The sequence below is a fragment of the Hylobates moloch genome, unplaced genomic scaffold (assembly GCF_009828535.3).
Source record: "Hylobates moloch isolate HMO894 unplaced genomic scaffold, HMol_V3 SCAFFOLD_19, whole genome shotgun sequence".
Classification (NCBI taxonomy): domain Eukaryota; kingdom Metazoa; phylum Chordata; class Mammalia; order Primates; family Hylobatidae; genus Hylobates; species Hylobates moloch.
In genome coordinates this window covers 48,928,016-48,949,918 of record NW_026652294.1, presented here as the reverse complement: position 1 = coordinate 48,949,918, position 21,903 = coordinate 48,928,016, and the positions used below count along the sequence as shown (strand labels likewise).

General features: G+C 35.7%; 1 protein-coding gene across 9 annotated transcripts in view; it reads left to right on the top strand.

Annotated features, from left to right (window-relative positions):
• Positions 1–21,903, top strand: part of TANC2 (tetratricopeptide repeat, ankyrin repeat and coiled-coil containing 2) — a 486,082-nt gene that overhangs the window by 237,973 nt on the left and 226,206 nt on the right. For all 9 annotated transcript variants that reach the window (XM_058432006.1, XM_058432005.1, XM_032138883.2 and 6 more), the window contains 2 exons: positions 4,036–4,184; positions 11,470–11,656. In XM_058432006.1, the coding sequence (XP_058287989.1) occupies positions 4,036–4,184; positions 11,470–11,656 (336 nt within the window). The remainder of the gene's footprint in view (positions 1–4,035; positions 4,185–11,469; positions 11,657–21,903) is intronic.

Here is a 21,903-nt window from a genome sequence, read left to right as displayed (position 1 = left end):
TTCATACCTTTGTTTGTGGTTATCCGGTTGTCCCAACACCGTTGAAGAGATTATTTTTTCCCATTGAATTGTCATTGCATCCTTGTTAAAAATCATTTGGCCAAGGCAGGAATGGTGACTCATGCCTGTAATTTTAGCACTTTGGGAGGGTCAAGTGGGAGGATTGCTTAAGCCCAGGAGTTCAAGACCAGCCTGGGCAACATAATGAGACACCATCTCTACAAAAAAAAATTTTTTTTAATTATCCAGGCATGGTGGTGCATACCTGTGGTCCTAGCTACTCAGGAGGCTGAGGCAAGAGGATTGCTTGAGCCCAGGAGGTCGAGGCTGCAGTGAGCCATGGTTGTACCACTGTATTCCAGCCTGGGCAACAGAGCGAGACCCTGTCCTAGAAAAGAAAAAAAAATCAATTGACTATAATGTAAGAGTATATTTCTGGACTCTTTATTTCATTGATCTATTCTGATGCCAGTACCATACTGCCTTGATTAATGTTGCATTGTAATAAATTTTGAAAATAGGAAATGTGAATCTTCCAACTCTGTTCTTCTTTTTAAAGGTTGTTTTTTAATTTTGGGCCCCTTATATTTCCATATAATTTTTATGATCAGCTGGTCAATTTCTGCAAAAATAAGGGAAAAAGGAGAGGAAGCAAGTAAGCAAGCAAGCTGGAATTTTGATAAGGATTGCATTAAATTGGTAGATTGATTTGGGGAGTATTGATTTCATAACAAAATTGTCTTCCAAACCATGAACATGGAAAACCATAATGCACCCTCACCCCCCGCCAAAAAAAGACTTGATACACACAGTATGGATGAAACTCATTCTAAAATGCACATTGCCTCCAAAGACCAGACAATCTTTAAAAAAGTATGTCAAATAATTTTCTTAAATTTTTTTAAATCACTTTCTCTGTTCTTAAAAATTAAGAACCCAATAACCCTGATAATTAAGCACTGATTTCTCTCTCTTAAGCTACCACTATTTCCATTAAATCCTCCCTTTTAGTGATCTTCAAATGGCCCTGTTGTTAATTGTAATGAGGGGGAAAAAGGCTATCTTTATTCCACTGGCCAGACTTTATTCTGCTGGTAAATTTTCATTTTGCAGGCAGAGAGGTTTTATCATAGCAGTTACTTGCAAGTGGGAAGTAGAAATGAAACAAAGGGAAGAAAAATGGTAGTATTTAAGGAAGAATGCAGAATCAACGTACACTAAGTAGGAAAAAAATCAAAATGTTTGACCTGGTGACATTTTAAGCATATTTTAAATGAAATGGTTTGGAGGGGAGGACCTGGCTTTGTGTTTCAATATACAGTATTTGAATACACTATTATGTTGGTGCAAAAGTAATTGTGGTTTTTGCCATTACTTTTAATGGTGCCATAATGGCAAAAACCTCAGTTACTTTTGCACCAACCTAATAAATTCCTGCAAGTGAGAAGCTTTTCATCTGGTCCTACAGAGCAACTTCAAAATATATTTCAGATATTCCCACCTTTTTTTAAAAAAATTATTATTTATTTATTTTTCAGACAGGATCTTGCTCTGTTGCCCAGGCTGGAGTGCAGTGACATGATCATGGCTAACTGCCACCTCAGCCTCCTGGGTTCAAGCAATTCTCCTAAGTAGCTGGGACCACAGGCGCGCACCACCACACCCAGCTAATTTTTGTATTTTTTGTAGAGATGGGATTTCACCATGTTGCCCAGGCTGATCTTGAACTCCTAGGCTCAAGTGATCAACCTGCCTCAGCGTCCCAAAGTGCTGGGATTTCAAGCATGAGCCACCGCTCCTGGCCCCACCCTTTTTTGTTTTCAGAAGTAACTGTTTTTAATTTATTTTAAAATAGGAAATGAAAATGGAATAGGGAAGAGGTTACTGACAGTTAAGTCTGTAATCTAGAAACCGGAAAGGAAGTGCCTCTACTGTTTCTACTTTATTCCACCAGAAATCCTGGCATACTTTAAGGAAGAGGAGACAGAGGCAGCCGTTGATAATCTAAGACTTAAGATGGAGGGATTCACAATTAGGTCCCTGTCTGTTACTTGAGAAGCTCCCACTAATTCATCTACTAGGCCTTTCATAATGTGTAAAATTTTACTCAAGATCAACAAATAAGAAAAGTTCAAAACAAATGTAATTGCCAAAGATAGTTTTTTCGTATCATAACCTGGTATTGGATTTCTTTCATTGTAGAGTGCACGGCAGATAATACCATATTAATGTCATCCTCAAATGATATTTTGAGACGAGGTAAGTAAATAGGAAAGAAAAAGTAGATTTAGCAAGGTGTAAAAAATACCAGTCAAACCAGATGAAAAGGACCTGGTGTGGTAGCAGTATCTAATATAGCCAGTCACAGAAGAATTCTTGAACTTCTTTCTGCATTAGTACTTGGAAGTACTGAAAGTAGTAATGTAGAAAGGGTTGCAGTTATCTGTCTCTTAAGAACCTCCATTTGATTACCTTACTTAGTGTTTACAACATGCTTTGTTAGGATTATTGAGATTAATATAATATGAGCAATATGCCTATTATTACAAGTTATCTCTTATTCAGACATTCTCACCATTTGTAATATTTCTTTCCAGTGAGGAAGACACTGTGTGTGTTCATTGGGAGCATAGATTCTGGAGTCAGGGAGCTCAAGTTCTAAGCCTGGCTCTACCATTTACTGGTTGTATTACTTTGAGCAAATAATTTAATTTATCTGTGCCTCTATTTTCTCACCTGTAAAATGAGGATAATAATTTCTACCTTAGTGGAATCTAAAGTTATGAAGGTTAAGTAAGCTAATATATGTAAAGTGTTTATGCTAATGACTTGTACATCATAAGCCTTATGTAAGTATATTCTAAATAAATATATACTCTTATTTTCCATATAGATTATAAACTTTTCAAAGTCAGTCACTATATCTCCGTGTTATATAAATTCTCATATCTGTTGTTAACCATGTACATAGAAAACACTTATTGTCAGAATAACTTTGTAGGAGACAGTGAAATAGAGTCCCAGAATATCTAGAGGTCTGGAATCTACGATGAGAAAAATTTGCAAAAGATTAGTTAGTTTAACCTTTAGGAGGGAGGAAAGTGTTACTCATTAATTTGAAGAGACCAGTTTTGCCTTTTCATTTTATCAAGGAATAAGAAGCTTTCAATTATTCTTGAGAAAAAAATAAGTATCTAAATGTTTATAATATAAAAATAACCCTACTGATTCTCTTATTTCTGTTCTGTGGCAGAGAAATCTATTTATGTTTCCTCTGGGTGGATAATAGGAGAGGAAAAATAGAGCCTTGTTTTTCTACCTGGACATACATTCAATGAGAGTTTTGTAGAGATTTTTCACAGATGGAACTTGAGTTCAGTACTAATATACAAAAATACACATATACCCTATCTCTGACCCCCAGCTTGTGACTTTATTAGAGAAGTTAATATAAATGTTAAATGGAATAATAACAATGCACATCTTACTTTCTTGGCATTTGGAGTGGTTTACTGTGTAATACTGAATATCCTAAATAATAGGATATGATTGTGTTTTGTGATGCTGTTGTGTTTTGGCATCAAACCGTATGACACTACAGTTAATGCTTGTAATGCTAACGAATATATCTGACCCCATAAAAATATTTTTGTGATGTCCTTTAAAATCTGTGCTACCGTGGATTGTTACAAGGTGAGATTAAATGCTCTGAATTTAGAACAAAACCTGAATAAATATGGACAGTAAGTCAACCTAACGTAAACAGATACTCATTTTAGGTAAATTTTTTTTTCTGCCTCACATTTATAATCATTTTGAGTTCCCTGGCTCATTTTTATTTGATTTGTGTAAATTGTTTACTTGGAAGCGAATTTATATTGAGAGTGAGTAATCCAAGAAAAACCTCATAACCTTGTAATTTTTTAGTTAAAATGTGAAAACTAAAGAAATGGCCAAAGTGAATGTACAAATAGTTGCAGAACTAGACCATTTTATTTTGAAAGATTCATGTTCTTCAATGCCTTCTTGTTACAGGTGATGCTGAACAGGAGCTTGGCCCCCCTCCATCTGTAGATGAGGCAGCAAACACACTCATGACTCGTCTGGGTTTCCTTCTTGGAGAGAAAGTCACAGAAGTTCAGCCAGGTGACCAATACAGCATGGAAGTACAGGATGAAAATCAGGTAAGCTGTTTGCTATCACCTTTGTGAAACATGGTGTGAATCAGCTTATTATGCCAGAAATAATCCCAATTGTTGAATGCCTTTTGAGGCCTAGAATACAACTTAATTTTCCATAATCACTGTTATTTCTTCAGTTTGTGAATAATCTTTTAGCTTTAGTCTTAGATTTAACAACCCAAAAAGCCACTTTTAGGTTTTGATTGATTTAATGAATGAATGAGCAAGCCAACAAATAAAATTGACATGTATATAAGCACTGCACCCCAAATTTGCAGAATATACATTCTTTTCAAGTGCATGTGGATTATTTACCAAATTGGTTGTATGCTGAGCCATAAAGCAGGTCTTGACAAATTTCCAAAGATTCCAGTTACTGTGACCACAGTAGAATTTATCAGTTACAAAATGATAATTTAGAAAGTGGTATCTAAAAGATTACTTGGATCATTAGTTCAGATTTTTTACTTTTCTAAAATACACATTTAAAACTAATATTTCTTTTTAAGCACATCTTTAGCTATATCCTACAAGTTTTGTTATACTTAGTTTTTATTTCAATTTAAAATATTTTCTGATTTTTTTGTGATTTCGTCTTGGACTCAAAGGCTACTTAGAATTATATTACTCAATATCTAAATATTTGGGGATTTTCTAAGTATCCGTCTCAGAAAGTTAAAAAATCAACAGTTTTATTTTTATTTATTTTTATTTTTATTTTTATTTTTATTTTTTGAGACGGAGTCTCGCTCTGTCGCCCAGGCTGGAGTGCAGTGGCGCAATCTAGGCTCACTGCAAGCTCCGCCTCCCAGGTTCACGCCATTCTCCTGCCTCAGCCTCTCCGAGTAGCTGGGACTACAGGCGCCCGCCACCACGCCCGGCTACTTTTTTGTATTTTTTAGTAGAGACGGGGTTTCACCGTGGTCTCGATCTCCTGACCTCGTGATCCGCCCGCCTCGGCCTCCCAAAGTGCTGGGATTACAAGCGTGAGCCACCACGCCTGGCCTAAAAATCAACAATTTTAAAAATATTTTATAGTTTTCTTTCTTTTTGCTGTTTTCATTTTTTTCAGTTTAAATGTAGCAAAAGAAAGTACTAGAGTTAGATTCATTTATATGATCTTAATCTTCAGCGTGAATGTCTGATAGTGAAGCGTTTTATTCAGGAGATGACAAATTAATTTTAATTAAATTAATATTAAAATATGCATATTTTATTAATAAATATTAGTGAAGAGTCTATATCACATATTACTTTTGTTACAATGAGATATACAAGGATTATTTGAATATATTTATATATCACGTGGATAAGTTCAGATGTTCCAGGGCGCTCTCCTCAAGCCTCACTCCTTAGGTTATTGGTTTTGCTAGCTGCACATTACTTAAATACTATCTTAACTCCCTAATTATCTCTAGCCCTGCCTTTCCTTTTACTTGAAATTTGTATATTTATCTTCCCACATTATATTTTCTACCTAATGTTCAAAATGTATCTCAAACTTAACATGTCAGATTTCTCCCTAGAACCTGTGCCTTCTGCAGTGTTTCCCATATAAATAAATGGTATCACCTACTTGCATAGGACAAAAGCATTGGAGCCATTTGACTTCCATCAGACCCACATTCACTCTTTCAGCAAATCATAGACCCCGTCTTCAAAATATGTACTCAATCTGATCCCTTCTCACTATTCCCACTGCTATACCCAAGTCAAAGCTACTGTCATCTTTTGCCTGTGCTACTGCAATAGGTACTAGAATGTAAGGCTGGAAGGCTGGGATTTTTTGCCTATTCTACCCGTCGCTGTATCCTCTGCCCCTAGAACATTACTGTCATTACTAGGTGCTCAGTAGGTATTTATTATATGAATAAATGGCCTTCTTTTTTTTTTTTTTTTTTTTTTTTTTTTTTTAATCTCGGCTCACTGCAAGCTCTGCCTCCCGGGTTCACGCCATTCTCCTGCCTCAGCCTCTCCGAGTAGCTGGGACTACAGGCGCCCGCCACCACGCCCGGCTAATTTTTTTGTATTTTTTAGTAGAGACAGGGTTTTAAATGGCCTTCTAATAGGTCTCTGCTTCCACTCTTGCCCCCCTGCAGTCTGTTCACACAGTAACCAGAGTGATCCTTGTAAAATATGAATCCAATTCTGTCACTTTGCTTGTAGTCTTCTACTGTGTTCCCATCATACTTAAAATAAAATCTAAAATCTTTACTGTGGCCCAGAAGGCTACACCTGATCTAGCCACTTGCTACCTCTCCCACATCACTTCCTACCCCTCTCCTACATCACTTCCTACCCCTCTCCCACATCACTTCCTACCCCTCTCCCTTTCACGCACTGCTCTCCAGCCACATTGGCCTCCTTGCCATTCACCAGACACATCAACTATCTTCATTTGTACTGGAATGTTCTCCCCCCATAACTCACTTCATCACTTATTCAGTGTTCTGCCTAAATGTTACCTCCTCAGAGAGGTCTTACTTAATTCCTCTTCTAATAATTGCACCTGCCCATCCATATACCCCTATCCTTCTACTTTGTTTTTTCATAGCTCTTACCATTAACTGATATTACATTACATGTTTAGTTGTGGGGTTGTTTTACCTCATGACAAGAATGTATGTTTCATGATGTCAGAGCTGATGATTTTTTAAATCAATTTACATTGTAACTATGTCAATATGCTGTGCTCTGTGAATAAAAAATGGGAATGATATTGTTGAGGGATTTTTAAAAATTGGGATCAATAAAACATCTATTTCACCTTTCATTTCTTGATATTCATGTCAAGTTAAAATGTGACTGTTATAGTAATGACCAGGTAACTTGATGTCATATCTTATAACCCAAATATTTTTCAAGGACCCTGTCATTTCTACACAGCTACATTTCCTTGGATGATAAAATTTGTGCTTGTTGTTCTTGAGATTCTGCATGTCACAGTGATTTTTGCATAAAGTCACAAGTCTATGGAGTGCACCTTACTTGCACATTACTGAATAACATAATCTTAAGTAAATGAGCAGTATCATTGATTTAATTAAAGCAATATGGTGGAATAGAAAAGCCATTGAACCAGGAGGAAGAAAATTTGTGTTCTAGTTCCAACTCTGCCATCTACCATTTTGTAAATTTGGACGTGTCACTTAACCTTTCTGAGCTTTATATTTTTCATAGGTAATAATAACTGATATTTATTAAATACCTACTGTGTACCAATTATTGTACTAATTGTTTTACTTGCACTATTTTGTTTAAGCTTCTTCACAACCCAGTGTGGTAGAGTTCATTCATATCCCAATTTTCAAATAAGAAAGTGATGGAATGGTATTCATATCCAGGCAGTCTGCTTTTGTAATCTGTGCTCTTAACAGCCACACCATACTGTTCCAGTGTAATATGAAATAATAACATCTGACAGAGTTGTTGAAAGGATCAAGTTAAATCATGACTATGAAAATACTTTGTAAGCTGTAAAATGTTATATAAATAAAAAGAATAAAATAATATGCAATATAGTTAGTATATAAATATATGCAGGAACTGTGTGATTTGGGGGAAATTACATCATAGCTTTCATACTTTCATTGGTTTCATTTTCACATTTCTTAAGTGGGGGAAATAACATACATTATGCCTCTCATACCAGGTTGATAAGGAGTAAATGAGATAATATATAAAAATATTTTTAAGTTGTTAAGCTTTATACAAATGTAAAATATTAATAATGATGCTAAATGATAGCCTTATTGCAGTATAATATACACTGGAACTATCTTGGAACCACACAAGAAAGTGGCTAAATTGATCATCGGAATTTCTGGTCTCAGGAAGATTATTAAGAAGTAGGAGGTCATGTTAATTTGGTGACTTTTTTCTGAACTAAACAGTATATTAGCAAAGATAAACTGCTATGCTTAGGAAGATCGTGTAGTGATGATATTCTCAAAATAGTAATGACAGAATCTAATGCAAGTCAGCATACATCATTTTTCTGCAAAAAAAAACAAAGCATGAAAGTGATATTCATCTGACCCCTTTATTCTTTCAGTAGTTTCCAAGGTATTCAAATGGACCTTATGAATTTCCTCTTTAGCTTCTTACGTTGTGTATTTGTAGGACCTTTAAGAGATCCAAATTGGGAGCTTTCTTAGGATCCTTCTGGAGAACACTAAGGGCAATGGGAAAAACACTGAAAGGTTTAGGAAGTGCAGTGGCTTAAATAGATGTCCATTTTAGCCTACAGCATGAAGAATAAATGTTGTCTTTCTCTAGCTCATTAACTAGTCTCCTTAAATAAATATAAGGCCTGCCTTTTAAGTCATAAGCCATGAACAGTTTTCTGTTTTCTAAATGGCTTGATATTTAAGCTTTGCTTTTACAGTTAAAGCTTTTAAAGTATACATTCAGTGATATGTGCTTTATTTTGCAGAAAATAACTTAGAGTAAAAATAAGTAAGTGCCGTTTGGGCTTAACCTCCACGTTGTCTATATTATGCATGTAATATGATTTTCTTTCACAAAGAACAGAATGAGAATCTTGTCTAAGAACAGAAATGAGTTATTATGAAAGTAATAGATTCATACCATAATAAAACTTCTTTTTTTTTTTTTCTTTTTTTTTGAGACAGAGTCTCACTCTGTTGCCCAGGCGGGAGTGCAGTGGCACGACCTTGGCTCACTGCAACCTCTACCTCCTGGGTTCCAATGATTCTCATGCCTCAGCCTCCTGAGTAGCTGGGAGTACAGGCATGCACCACCACACCCAGCTAATTTTTGTATTTTTAATAGAGATGGCATTTTACCATGTTGGCCAGGCTGGTCTCAAACTCCTGGCCTTAAGCAATCCACCTGCCTCAAGCCTCCCAAAGTGCCAGGATTACAGACATAGGCCACCATTCTGGGCCTAAAACTTTTCCAATATGGGATGACTATAGCTATATCTAATGTAAAAGACCTGAGTACAGTTGATCTACTCACATGTGTCTCAGACTGGGAGTGGGAGGTTAAAAATTGTTTGCCACATTTCTAACCTGAAGGATTCCAATTCCAATTCAGTAAGTCTGGAGTGGGGGCTCAGTATCTGTCAATTTTGTGAGAGAGCTTGCAGGTTTGTTTTTTCCATGTCACACGTGATATTACTGTGTGCCTAGTTAGGAATCATTGCTCTGTAAGGGAAAAAAGATTTTAAGGTTAAAAAAAAAATCATTCCTGTGGTAGACCAGCATCATATTATAAAAATAGAGATTTTAAAAAATTGAAACTCTCCTCTTCTCTGGAGAGATAACATATAATAGAAGAGAAATTTGGATACATTTGAGATCTTACTGTGTTGTTAAGAAAAATCAGATTCTAATATTATTGATATGATTGAAAAGATTTACTTGGTTGGAGGGTAATGAGAATGTCACTTGTTCTTGGTTGAGTCAAATGTATCTTTTGTAACCTGGTTATAGTATTTAAATTAAAATCAAAACCTAGATTCAACACAGATGATTAAACACAAGGGACTGCATCTAGGCATCATCTTAGGATGAGTTGAAGAGCCTTAATATTCTCATAGCTAGTTATCAACACATTCTCCAGTTATTAAATTTTAGCAGAAAGAGTATGAATAGAGACTCTATTTGTAAAGAAGTTGAAAGGCTTCTTTTAAATTTAACATTTAAAGATGTTAAATTTATCATTAGTGCGTCTTCAAGTAATTTTGCTGCCGATCACTTAATAATTTTAAAAACGATAAAATGTTGGCCGGGTGCAGTGGCTCATGCCTATAATCCCAGCACTTTGGGAGGCTGAGGTGGGTAGAACCCAAGTTCAGGAGTTCAGGACCAGCTTGGCCAAGACAGTGAAACCCCGTCTCTACTAAAACTATAAAAATTAGCCAGGTGTGGTATTTGGCGGCTGTAATCCCAGCTACTCGGAAGGCTGAGGCAGGAGAATCACGAGAATCACTTGAACCTGGGCGGCAGAGATTGCAGTGAGTCGAGATTATGCCATTGCACTCCAGCCTGGATGACACAGTGAGACTCCATCTCAAAAAAAAAAAAAAAAAGGATAAAATGTTTTTAGTGTTTGAAAAAATATACTTTTATTCACTATTGTAGTAATTTATTTGTGTAGAAAGAGTTGAAGGAAAGTGAATTGTCATTAAATTAGGTAAACCAGAATATATTACCACCAACCTTTTTAGTAATTATTCATTCCTTCACATCAAAACTTAAAAAGTAAATAACTTCACGTGTAAGAATCATTCAGGATACAAAGTGATCTCAGGCTGTAATGCTGTTACAGAGAAGTTATTTAGGTTTGTATTAAATTAATATTAATTCTGTTTTATTAGACAAACTTTTAGAATAAGGCATTTTTCCCTGCATTCATGTATTGTCTCTGGACAGCTGCCTATGTATCCAAAAGACACTTCCTTGCATTAAGAACTTTATTTCTTCCCAGCTGTAGAGACTTTTTTTCCCTTCCATCTGAAGAAAATTATTGGCTGGGTCCAGTGGCTCACGCCTATAATCCCAGCACTTTGGGAGGTTGAGGCGGGTGGATCACCTGAGGTCAGGAGTTCGAGACCACCCTGGCCAACATGGTGAAACCCCATCTCTACTAAAAATACAAAACTAGCCAGGTGTGATGGCGCATGCCTATAATCCCAGCTATTTGGGAGGCTGAGGCAGGAGAATCGCTTGAACCTGGGAGGCGGAGGTTACAGTGAGCCAAGATTGTGCCATTGCACTCCAGCCCGGGCAACAAGAATGAAACTCTGTCTCAAAAAAAGAAAGAGAGAGAGAGAGAAAAGGAAGGAAGGAAGGAAGGAAGGAAGGAAGGAAGGAAGGAAGGAAGAAGGAAGGAAGGAAGGAAGGAAGGAAGGAAGGAAGGAAGGAAGGAAGGAAGGAAAATTATTAACAAGGCAAAGTTCCAGGTCTTCCAAAAAGTTATATTGATTGCAAGGAAAACTTGCAAATAGCAGGGAGAACTTGTGCTTAATAAAAAATTTCTCTATTCTATTAATGAATGGCAATGATAGGGCACTTGTCACTGGAAATTTTATAGGCAGAAAAACTGGCAATAGTCTTTGTTAGTGTTAAGTTCATCAAGTTTCACATTAATTTATAGACCCCAAAGTCCTTACCCGAGAAAGCAAAAACAAATAGAGCCTAGTAGATGTAAAAGCTATGCATGTAGTTCTTTTTTTTTCATCAAAGCATTTATTTTATCTTAAAATATACTTCAACAGCTGATCAGGTTATCTTACTTATTCATGATTCCAATTTTTCAGACCTCAGCAATCACCCAGCGGATAAGTCCTTGTTCCACTCTGACTAGCAGCACTGCCTCTCCACCAGCCAGTAGCCCCTGCTCTACACTCCCACCCATCAGTACAAATGCAACTGCCAAGGACTGCAGCTATGGGGCTGTTACTAGTCCAACCTCTACCCTTGAAAGCAGAGATAGTGGCATCATTGGTGAGTTGGTTTTTATATTGATAATTTTGTGTCCTGTTTTTCCTTTTTAAAATAATTACACAAGCTTAAGGTTTTCAAAAATTCTGCTTTTGAATTGTTGAGATGTATATATAAAACTTTCCTTGTCTTTTTAATGATGCTGGAGAGAGAAACTTAAGGGTAAACAAAATGAAAGGTATTCCTCCCTGCTTAACCATTCCTTATCAGGATATTCCCTGATAAGAAGGAGTGGATTTTTAAAAAAAACCTCTGTGCACTTCTTCCTGTAAATGCACGTACATCATCTATCTACCAACAGAAGTAGTTCAGAAAAAGTTCATTCCTTACTGGTATAGTCGAGAGTTTTATGAAAGAAAGGTGAGATTAGATTAAGTGGCGAAAGAGTTAACGATTTGAGTTGTTCTGGGTCTATTTGTGCAAAACATATATTAGTTATTTAATTAGTTTTGGGAGCCCCTTTAGACTTTGTTTTTCTTCTTGTCAATAAGACAGCCCTGTTTTTTACCTTCTGCAAAGTAGAAAAATGGTATTTCTTTGCTTATGATTTGAAACCTTATATGAATACATTTTTATGGCAAGCTTGGGCATAAAGAGAACTTGAAACTCAGAAGTATTCAAGCAAAGAAATTTTCTATTCCATTTTTCCCTTGTGAATTTTCTAATACTTTTTTTTTTTTTTTTTTTACCAAAGATCCTAGTTTACTACTTAGTCCTAGAAATATATCTAAATCTTCAACCCGATTAGCAGTTTGCAGCAGAAACTAAAACCACTCTGATAAAGGCAATGCTGATGGGACATTATGTAGTTTATTATCTCCAGCAGACTCTAGGTAAACATTTCATCAGAGCCAGATGTGGACTGTTGGAGGCTTATTCATGTTCAGGAGATAGGCCATCATCATTTATATGTATTGTTATGATTCAACATCTCTTGCTATGAAAATCATATAGGATATTTCTAGCTCAGGAAATCTTTCATCATATTCAAAATTTTGAGTGATCTTTCTAGAGTAATATTTCCTACTAATGCATTTTGACAACTAGAAAATAGTAAAGTATTGTGATTACCCTTTGGGACACTGTTCTAATGCTCTTCTTATAGTAGGTATGGAGATAAGAAGAGTAGGGGAAGAGTATAGTTCTGGAGCTTCTCAGTTTTTATGGTTATCAAGTTGTATAATGATTCAGGTATTGAACATTATCCTATACCATTGGCATTTACAAAATGCTAAAAAAAAATTGCATTTCCTTTAATAATGGAGTTACCAGTAGACTCCTTGGACAAATAAGTCTGTATATTTTCTAGTCAGAGATAAGAATATAAAAATAATATAAAGCTATATATTTATACTCTGTGAGAAGATAAAATGGAAATTGGGCTTCTGTCCAAAACATAAATGACATTTCTGGGTATTCCTTTTCTACCTAACAACCAGAAGATGACAGTGTCATAGTCTCCAGCAGCTTTATGTAGAATAAAGAAGAAAGAACATAGGTGGTAATAAAAATAATTTTAATTAAAAGTTATTTATGGCTAGATTTCTCTTCAGACCCCCAAAATTATAGTATATGCCAACCCCAATTAAGTATTTAGGAGTAGAGCATAAATGGGGAATGAATGTGTTCCATCATCTATGATATTGCACATGTGAATATATGGGTTTATATTTATACATAGGTAGACAAAAGTGATTATGTTTTTTCCTCTCTCCCTCTGGGCCCCAGGTGCAGAGAGCTGAATTAATAATACTCCTCAATATATACAGATTGGTCTGTACAAAGCTCCTCTCAGTTTATTACTTTTCCGTTTATTCTCAATCCCATTTAATTGCAGCCTTGCTATTATATTTATATAAGTCCTTGAATATTAATGTGTCCTTGAATATTATGTTGTTTTTGTGTATGTTTGTGATTTTAATTTATAAAGTGGCATGTTAATACAGCTCTTATTCTGCTTTCTAAAATCTATATGAACACCAAATTTCTTGCTTCTGATGATGTAAATATTCTTCACATTTTACTTGCGTACACTTAGATTACTTCCAACTCCTCTACCATTTGTACAAACCTTTTCTGGAGTTTATGCCTAGGACTGGAATTACCGAGTCATGGGGCATATGATTATTTAACTTCATGAAGTACTCCCAGATTATTATCCAGAATAGTTACAGTAATTCACATTCTCATCAGCAGTATATAAAGCTTCTTTTCCCTTTTCTCGTTCTTTGTTGACATCTCATTCTTTGTTGACTAGACATCAAATTCATTTGGCTGTAAAATCTTACCTGAGCTAAGATGAGGCTACTTACAGTCTTTATCCTATTAAATATGAATATCTATACATTTTATTGTAGAAATGTTAATGTACTTGGTTACAGGATACTATTCCCTATGCTATATACAGTATCTGTGCCTTTTTACTTTTTTAAAATATGAGACATTCTGTATTTTGAAACACATCTTCAGAGTTTCAAATATGCGATTATAGACCTGTGTCTTCTGACTTTCTGATTTTAGTTAAATCTGATGGTTATAAATTGTCTCATTTTAATATGCATTTCTTTGATTAGTGTAGAGGTTCTGCAGCTCTTCATATGCTCACTGCCTATTGTGTACTTGTTAAGGGAGTCATTCAAATGGAAATAGGTAAAGTTTTGGGAGAAGAATAATCTAAAGAAGGCAAATGCAAAGAGAAGAAAACAGAGGACTGAGCACAAAATCCTAGAGCACATTCAAAGAGCAGGGAATTGGAAGTGGGAGAAGAATGAGCCAGTGGACACCAAAAAAAAAGTAGTCAGATAAATAGGAGAAAACTTGGGCAGTGCAATGCCACCAAAGCCCAGGGAGACGCATGTTCCAAGGAAAGGGTTGCGGAAAGTTTGGTCAACAAATGACGAAAGTTGAGAAGACAAAGGAAAATGAAGATGATTAAAGAATAAAAGTAATTCCCACATTTGGCTTCCTTCTGTAGATATAAAAAATATATATTTATTTGTTTAGAAGTTGTGGCAGATGTTAATGCCGTGACTGCAAAGTGTATCTCTAACTTACATAAATGCACATCAATGTGTGGATTCATTCATTTTAAATAAATACTGAGTAAATAAAAATATTTTTATAGCAAAGTTGCAGGATACAAAATCAACACCAAAACAAGTTGTATTTCTATATCCTAAAGATGAAAAATCCAAAAAGAAAAATAAGGAAACAATTTCATTACAGTGGCATCACAAAGAATAAAATAGGAATAAATTTAACCAAGGAGGCAAAAAAAAAAAAAAAATTCTACATTGAAAACTGCAAAACATTGCAGAAGAAATTTTAAGACTTAAATGGAAAGATATCCTGTCTTCATGGATTGGAAGACTTACTATTGTTAAGATAACAATATTTATCCAAGCAATCTACAGATTCAAATCAGTCTCTATCACAATCCCAACAGTAGTCTTTGCAGAAATAGAAACATCCAGCTGGGAATAGTGTGGCGTGAACTTGTAGTCCCAGCTCCTTGGGAGGCTGAGGCAGGAGGATCATTTGAGCCAGGAGTTCAAGTCCAGCCTGGAAAACCTAGCAACACTCTGTTTCTAAAAAAAAAAAAGACTCATCCTAAAGAAGAAAGAAAGAAAGAAAAAGAAAGAAGGAAAGAAAGAGAAAGAAAGAAAGGAGGGAGGGAGGGAGGGAAAAGAAAAGGAAAGAAAAGAAAGACTCATCCTAAAAGTCATATGGAATCTTAAAGGACCCCAAATAGCCAAAACAATCTTGAAAAAGAACAAAATTGGAGGACTCACATTTCCTGATTTCAAAACTTATTACAAAACTACAGTAATCAAAGCAGCATAAAGAGACCAGAAATAGGGGGCCAGGTGCAGTGGCTCATGCCTGTAATCCCAGCACTTTGAGAAGCCAAGGCAGACGGATCAGTTGAGGTCAGGAGTTTGAGACCAGCCTGGCCAACATGGTGAAACCCCGTCTCCACTAGAAATACAAAAAGTAGCCAGGCGTCGTAGCAGGAGCCTGTAATTCCAGCTACTGGGGAGGCTGAGGCAGGAGAATCACTTGAACCTGGGAGGCAGAGGTTGCAGTGAGCTGAGATCAAGCCACTGCACTCCAGCCTGGGCAACTGAGCGAGACCCTGTCTCAAAAATAAATAAATAAACAAAAATAAAGAGACCAGAAATAAACTCTTGCATATATGGTCAAATGGTTTTTGACAAGGGTGCTAATACCATGTGGCATGGACAGTCTTTTCAACAATTAGTATTAGGAAAATTGAATATTGACATGCAAAAGAATGAAGTTGGTCATTTACCATCTACCATCTACAAAAATTAAAATGGATTAAAGACCTAAACACAGTGATTAAAAACTGTAAAACTACTCAAAATTTAACCAAGGAGGCAAAAAAAAAAAAAAAAAACCTTGTACACTGAAAACTACAAAACATTGCAGAAGAAATTTTTAAGACTTAAATAGAAAGACATCCTGTATTCATGGATTGGATATAGGAGAGGAACAGAGAACATAGGAGGAAATCTTTGGACATTGCATTTGGTATTGATTCCTTAGATATGAACCAAAAGCACAGGCAACAAAGGAAAATAATACATTGGACTTGATATAAATTTAAAACTTTTGTGCATCAAATGATACTATCAAGAGAGCAAAAAGGCGGGGCACTGTGGCTCACACCTGTAACTTTGGGACAGGTTACACAACTTTGGGAGGCTGAGGCAGGTGGATCACCTGAGCTCAGGAGTTCAAGACCAGCCTGGCCAACATAGCGAGACCCCCATCTCTACTAAAAATATAAAAATTAGGCATGGTGGCACAAGCCTGTAATCCCACCTACTCAGGAGGCAGGAGAATCACTTGAAGCCGGGAAGCAGAGGTTGCAGTGAGCTGAGATCACACCACTACACTCCAACCTGAGTGACAGAGCAAGACTTCATCTCAAAAAGAAAAGAGAGCAAAAAGAAAACCCACAGATATTGGAAATAATGTATCTGATAAGGGATTAATATCCAAAATATATAAAGAACCCTACAACTCAACAACAACAACAAACCAATTCAAAAATGGGAAAAGGACTTACATAAACATTTCTCCAAGAAGATATACAAATGGCCAATAGACACATGAAAAGATATTCAACATCACTAGTCATTAGGGAAATGCAAACCAAAACCACAATAAAATACTACTTTATATCCATTAGGATGACGATTATAAAAAGAAAGTGGAACGTAACAAGTGTTGGCAAGGATGTGGAGAAATTGGAACTCTCATACATTGCTGCTGGGAATGTAAATGATGCAGCTGCTGTGGAAAAGAGTATGGCAGTTCTTCAAAAAGTTCAACATAGAATTGCCATATGATCCAGCAATTTCTCGTCTAGGTATATACCTGAAAGGATTGAAAGCAAGAATTTGGACAGATACTTGTATGCTGATGTTCATAGTGGCATTTTCACAACGGCCAAAAAGTGGAAATAATACAAATGAATATGGACAGATGACTGGACAAACAAAATGTGATATATACATGCAATGAAATATTATTCACCTTAAAAAGAAATGAAATTCTGATATATGCTACAACATGGATGAACTTTGAAAATGTTATGCTGAGTTAAGCCAGACACAAAAGGATTGTATGATATATATGATTCCACTCATATAAATGGAATACCAGAATAGCTAACTCATAGAGACAAAAAGTAAAATAGAGAATACTGAGTGGGGCTACAGCAGCGTGGGGAGTTGGTGGGATGTGGAAATGGGAAGTTATTGTTTAATGGATACAGAATTTCAGCTGGGGATGATGAAAAGTTCTAGAGATGGATAATGTTGATGTTTGTACAACATTGTGAATATACTTAGTGCCCCTTAATTATACACTTAAAAATGGCTAAAATAATTTTATGTCATGTATATTTTACCACAGTAAAACATTTTTAAAGGAATACTTATTAATATGTATATAGTATAGACAATAAGAATACAGCAAATACCTGACTACCTCTCTTACCCTATAACAAAAATGACCTGTATTATACGCTAAAGCCCTCCTCTGTATCTCTTCCCATTTCTCTATTCATACCCTACCCTGAGAGGTCATCTGAATTTTGTGATTATCATTCTAGTACTTTCTTTCATGATTTTGCCACATTTGTATCCCTAAATAATTTATTATTTAGATCTCATGTTTTCAATTTCATATACCTGAAAGCATATTTATGCAAATTTCTTTCTTTTTTTTTTTTTTTGAGACAGAGTCTTGCACTTTTGCCCAGGCTGGAGTGCAATGGCGCAGTCTCGGCTCACTGCAAGCTCCACCTCCCGGATTCATGCCATTCTCCTGCCTCAGCCTCCCGAGTAGCTGGGACTACAGGCACCCGCCACCACACCCGGCTAATTTTTTGTATTTGTAGTAGAGACGGGGTTTCATTGTGTTAGCCAGGATGGTCTCGATCTCCTGACCTTGTGATCCGCCCGCCTCAGCCTCCCAAAGTGCAGGGATTACAGGCGTGAGCCACCGCGCTCAGCCACAAATTTCTTTTGTGCTTAGTGTTATGTATCTCAGATACATTCATGTTGTTGCATTTTAGTCTGCTTGTTTTTATTGCCATATCATATTCTACTGTATGAATATAGCACATTTGTTTATTCATTCTGTTGATGAAAAGTTGAGTTGTTTCCACATTTTTGCTCTTGCAAATAGTGCTGCTGTGATCGTTAGTCATATGTACGATTCAGAATGTTAGAAGTGAAATTGTCAGGTTATTAGAAATGTGTCTCTTTCAACTTTATAAAATAATTTCATCTTTTATGAAACTATACCAGTTTATACTGCCACTAGCAATATGCTGTAGAATGTTCCATTTGCTATAGATCTTTCCCATGTTTCATGATTGTCAGGCTTCATTTTGCCAATCTGGATGATATGAAAGTTATCTAATTGCGATATTAATTTGTATTTTCTTGATCACTGATGAGGTTAAACAATCTTTTCACATGTTTATTAGCCAATTAGGTTTCCTCTTTTGTGAAATGCCTGTTCAAGTTTTTGCTCATTTCCTATTGTGATTTGTCTTTTCCTTACAGATTTGAAAGAAATCTTTATTTTTTAATAGGAAGCCTTAATTTTAATGTAGTCAAGTTTTTTTATTTTTTCCTTTGTATTTGATATTTTTGTGAAACTTTGCTTTGTCGTTTAAGTCCTTAAAATCACCTAGCATTGGTACAAGAGTACAAATTTATGTTTTTCTGTACAAATAACTAGTTCCATTACCATGTTCACATGCAGTGTGTTGCTGCTAAAAGCAAATTTCATAAATGTCTAGGTCTTTTTCTAAGCTTTTATTCAATCCATTGGTAAATCACTCTCTCCTTGTAACAATATTGTACTGTCTTAATTACAACTGCTATAAGTCTTGATACTTGGTAAACAAAGTCCCCTATCTTGATCATCATCTTGAGGATTCTTGGCTATTCTGTACCCTTTCTTCTCCCAAATAAATTTAAGAATCAATTTGCCAAACTCATGAAGAACCCCTTTTGAGATTTTTATTAGAACTGCATTGAAACCATAGATCAATGAGTGATGAATTTACAACTATTTCCAGTATTAAATCTTCTAATCCAGGAATATATTTTTTATCTCTTTCATTTAGAGCTTCTTTAATATCTTTCAATAAAATGTTCTAATTTTTCAATAGGGTCTGGTATATCCTTTCAAAGATCTTTTTTCCTAGATGCTTTATATTTTTATGCGTTTGTCAGTGTTACGTCTTTTTCATTATACTTCTTACCTGTTGCGTAGAAATATGTAGAGATTTGTATATTGTATTCAGCACTGTAGCAAATTCTCTTATTAAATAATTTATAGTTTTTTGTGGTTTTCTACATATACAACCATACATATTGTTTGCAAATAATGACATTTTTATGTTTTCCTTACCTATCTTTATATCATGGATTGTTTATTGATTGATTTCTTTCTTCCTGATTTTTTTTTTCAATTTTTTTGAGACAGAGTCTCTCTGTTTCCCAGGCTGGAGTGCAGTGTTGCAATCAGCTCGCTGCAACCTCCACCTCAAACTCCCACTGAAGTGATCCTCCCTCTTCAGCCTCCTGAGCATCTGGGACTACAGGCGCATGCCACCACACCCAGCTAATTTTTGTATTTTTTTTGTAGAGACAGGATTTTAACATATTGCCGAGGCTGGTCTTGAACTCCTGGGCTCAAGCAATCCACCCGCCTCAGCCTCCAAAAGTGCTGGGATTACAGGCATGAGCCACTGCACCCGGCCACACTTTTTTTTTTTTTTCCTTATTGTACCAGCTAATTCTCTGGCACATTGAATTATAGTGATGGAAGCAGTCATCTTTATCTTGTAACTGATTTTTAAAGAAATGCTTGTTTTTTTGTTTGTTTTGTTTGTTTGTTTTGAGATGGAGTCTCGCACTGTCGCCTGGGCTGGAGTGCAGTGGTGCAATCTCGGCTCACTGCAACGTCCACCTCCCAAATTCAAGTGATTCTCCTGCCTCAGCCTCCCAAGTGGCTGAGATTACAGGCGCGCGCCACCACGCCTGGCTAATTTTTTGTTTTTTTAGTAGAGACAGGGTTTCCCTATGTTGGCCAGGCTGGTCTCGAACTCCTGACCTCGTGATCCACCTGCCTTGGCCTCCCAAAGTGCTGGGATTACAGGCGTGAACCACTGCTCTTGGCCTAAAGGAATGCTTTCAGTATTTCGCTATTAAGTATTATGTTCCTGTATTTGTTTGTAGACAGCATTATCAGGTTTATAAAATGTTTATTTCCAGTTTGTTATGTATTTTTAACCATAAATGAATATTAATTTTTTCAAATGCTTTTACAGATATCTGTTGAGGTGATGAAATAGTTTTTCTCCTTTATTCTTTCAATGGTGTAAACTACATTAATTTTTCAAATGTTAACCTGATTTTGCATTCCTAGAACCACGTGTAGTTATGATACATTTTTAAATAAATCAACTTATTTTCTAACACCTTGTTTAGGATTTTTGAATCTATATCCATGAGTGAGATTTGCTTGAAATTCTCCCTTCTGGTTCTGCAGTTGTCAGGTTTTGCTATCAAGGATTATGTTAGCCTTATAAAATAGGTTGAGCTCATCCAAATATAAATACTCCCCAAGGCTCACTCTCAGCCTTTCTATTGTCATCTTTCTCAGTTGTTACCGTCTGCTTTCCCTGCTGGGATGACTCTCTCTGTTCCTTCACTCCTATTTCGTATTTCAAGCTCTGATTTTTGGTTCCACAATTTCTCTGTTTATTACATTCTTTTCATCATGGACACATGTCCAAGAATAATCACACAAACCAAATCTTACTTTCTTCATGAAGTAGACTCTGATTATCCCTCCTTTCTCTGGATTTCTGCACTATCTACCTCCCTCCTCTACACTTACGAGACTCACTGCCAGTAACCAGTATAGTTACTTATAGTTATATATTTATTTTCTTTACGTAAGCTTCTTAATGTCAAGATTTATGTCTCCTACTTTTTATTTACTCTCAGGATTTAGCATAATATCTAAATTGTGGTTTATATAAGAAGTCTTTATAGGGATATAATTATTAAATAACTAAACATTTTGAGTAAATAACATAGAGCAACACAATGTGATGAAGAGTAACCTTTTTTTTCTATCCTCTGAAATAGTTTGTGGAAGATTGGAATTATCTGTTTCTTGAATATTTAGTCAGATTTGCTCTTAAAATAATCAGGGCACTGTCTTCATGCAATAAATGCAAATTTCAATTTTAACTACTATTTCTATGTATTATGTTTAATACTATAGAACATTTTAGGTTTTCTTTTTCTTCTTGAATCAGTTTCCTTGTAGTTTTTAATCTTTTTAAAATTTTTTAGCATAAAGTTATCCAAAATATCCTTTTATAATGGCATCCCTACCTACCCAAGAACCTAAGACAGATACCTGAGAGGAGCCCTTGCCTCCTCCCTCTCCTTATATTTCTCATCCCTGTATTTTATTTTCATCCTTCATAGCATTGCTTCGATGGTCCTCATTATCTCAGACTTAGATTAATACAGATCTTTTTGTCTACTTTTCATCTTGTTCTTTCTGTTGTTTTTCACTCAGCAACCAAAGTAAATTAATTGAAAATCAATTACTCATTTGACTCCCGGTTACCTAAAAGATTAAGTGAACTTCTTGAAAACAAAATCTGACCATGTCAC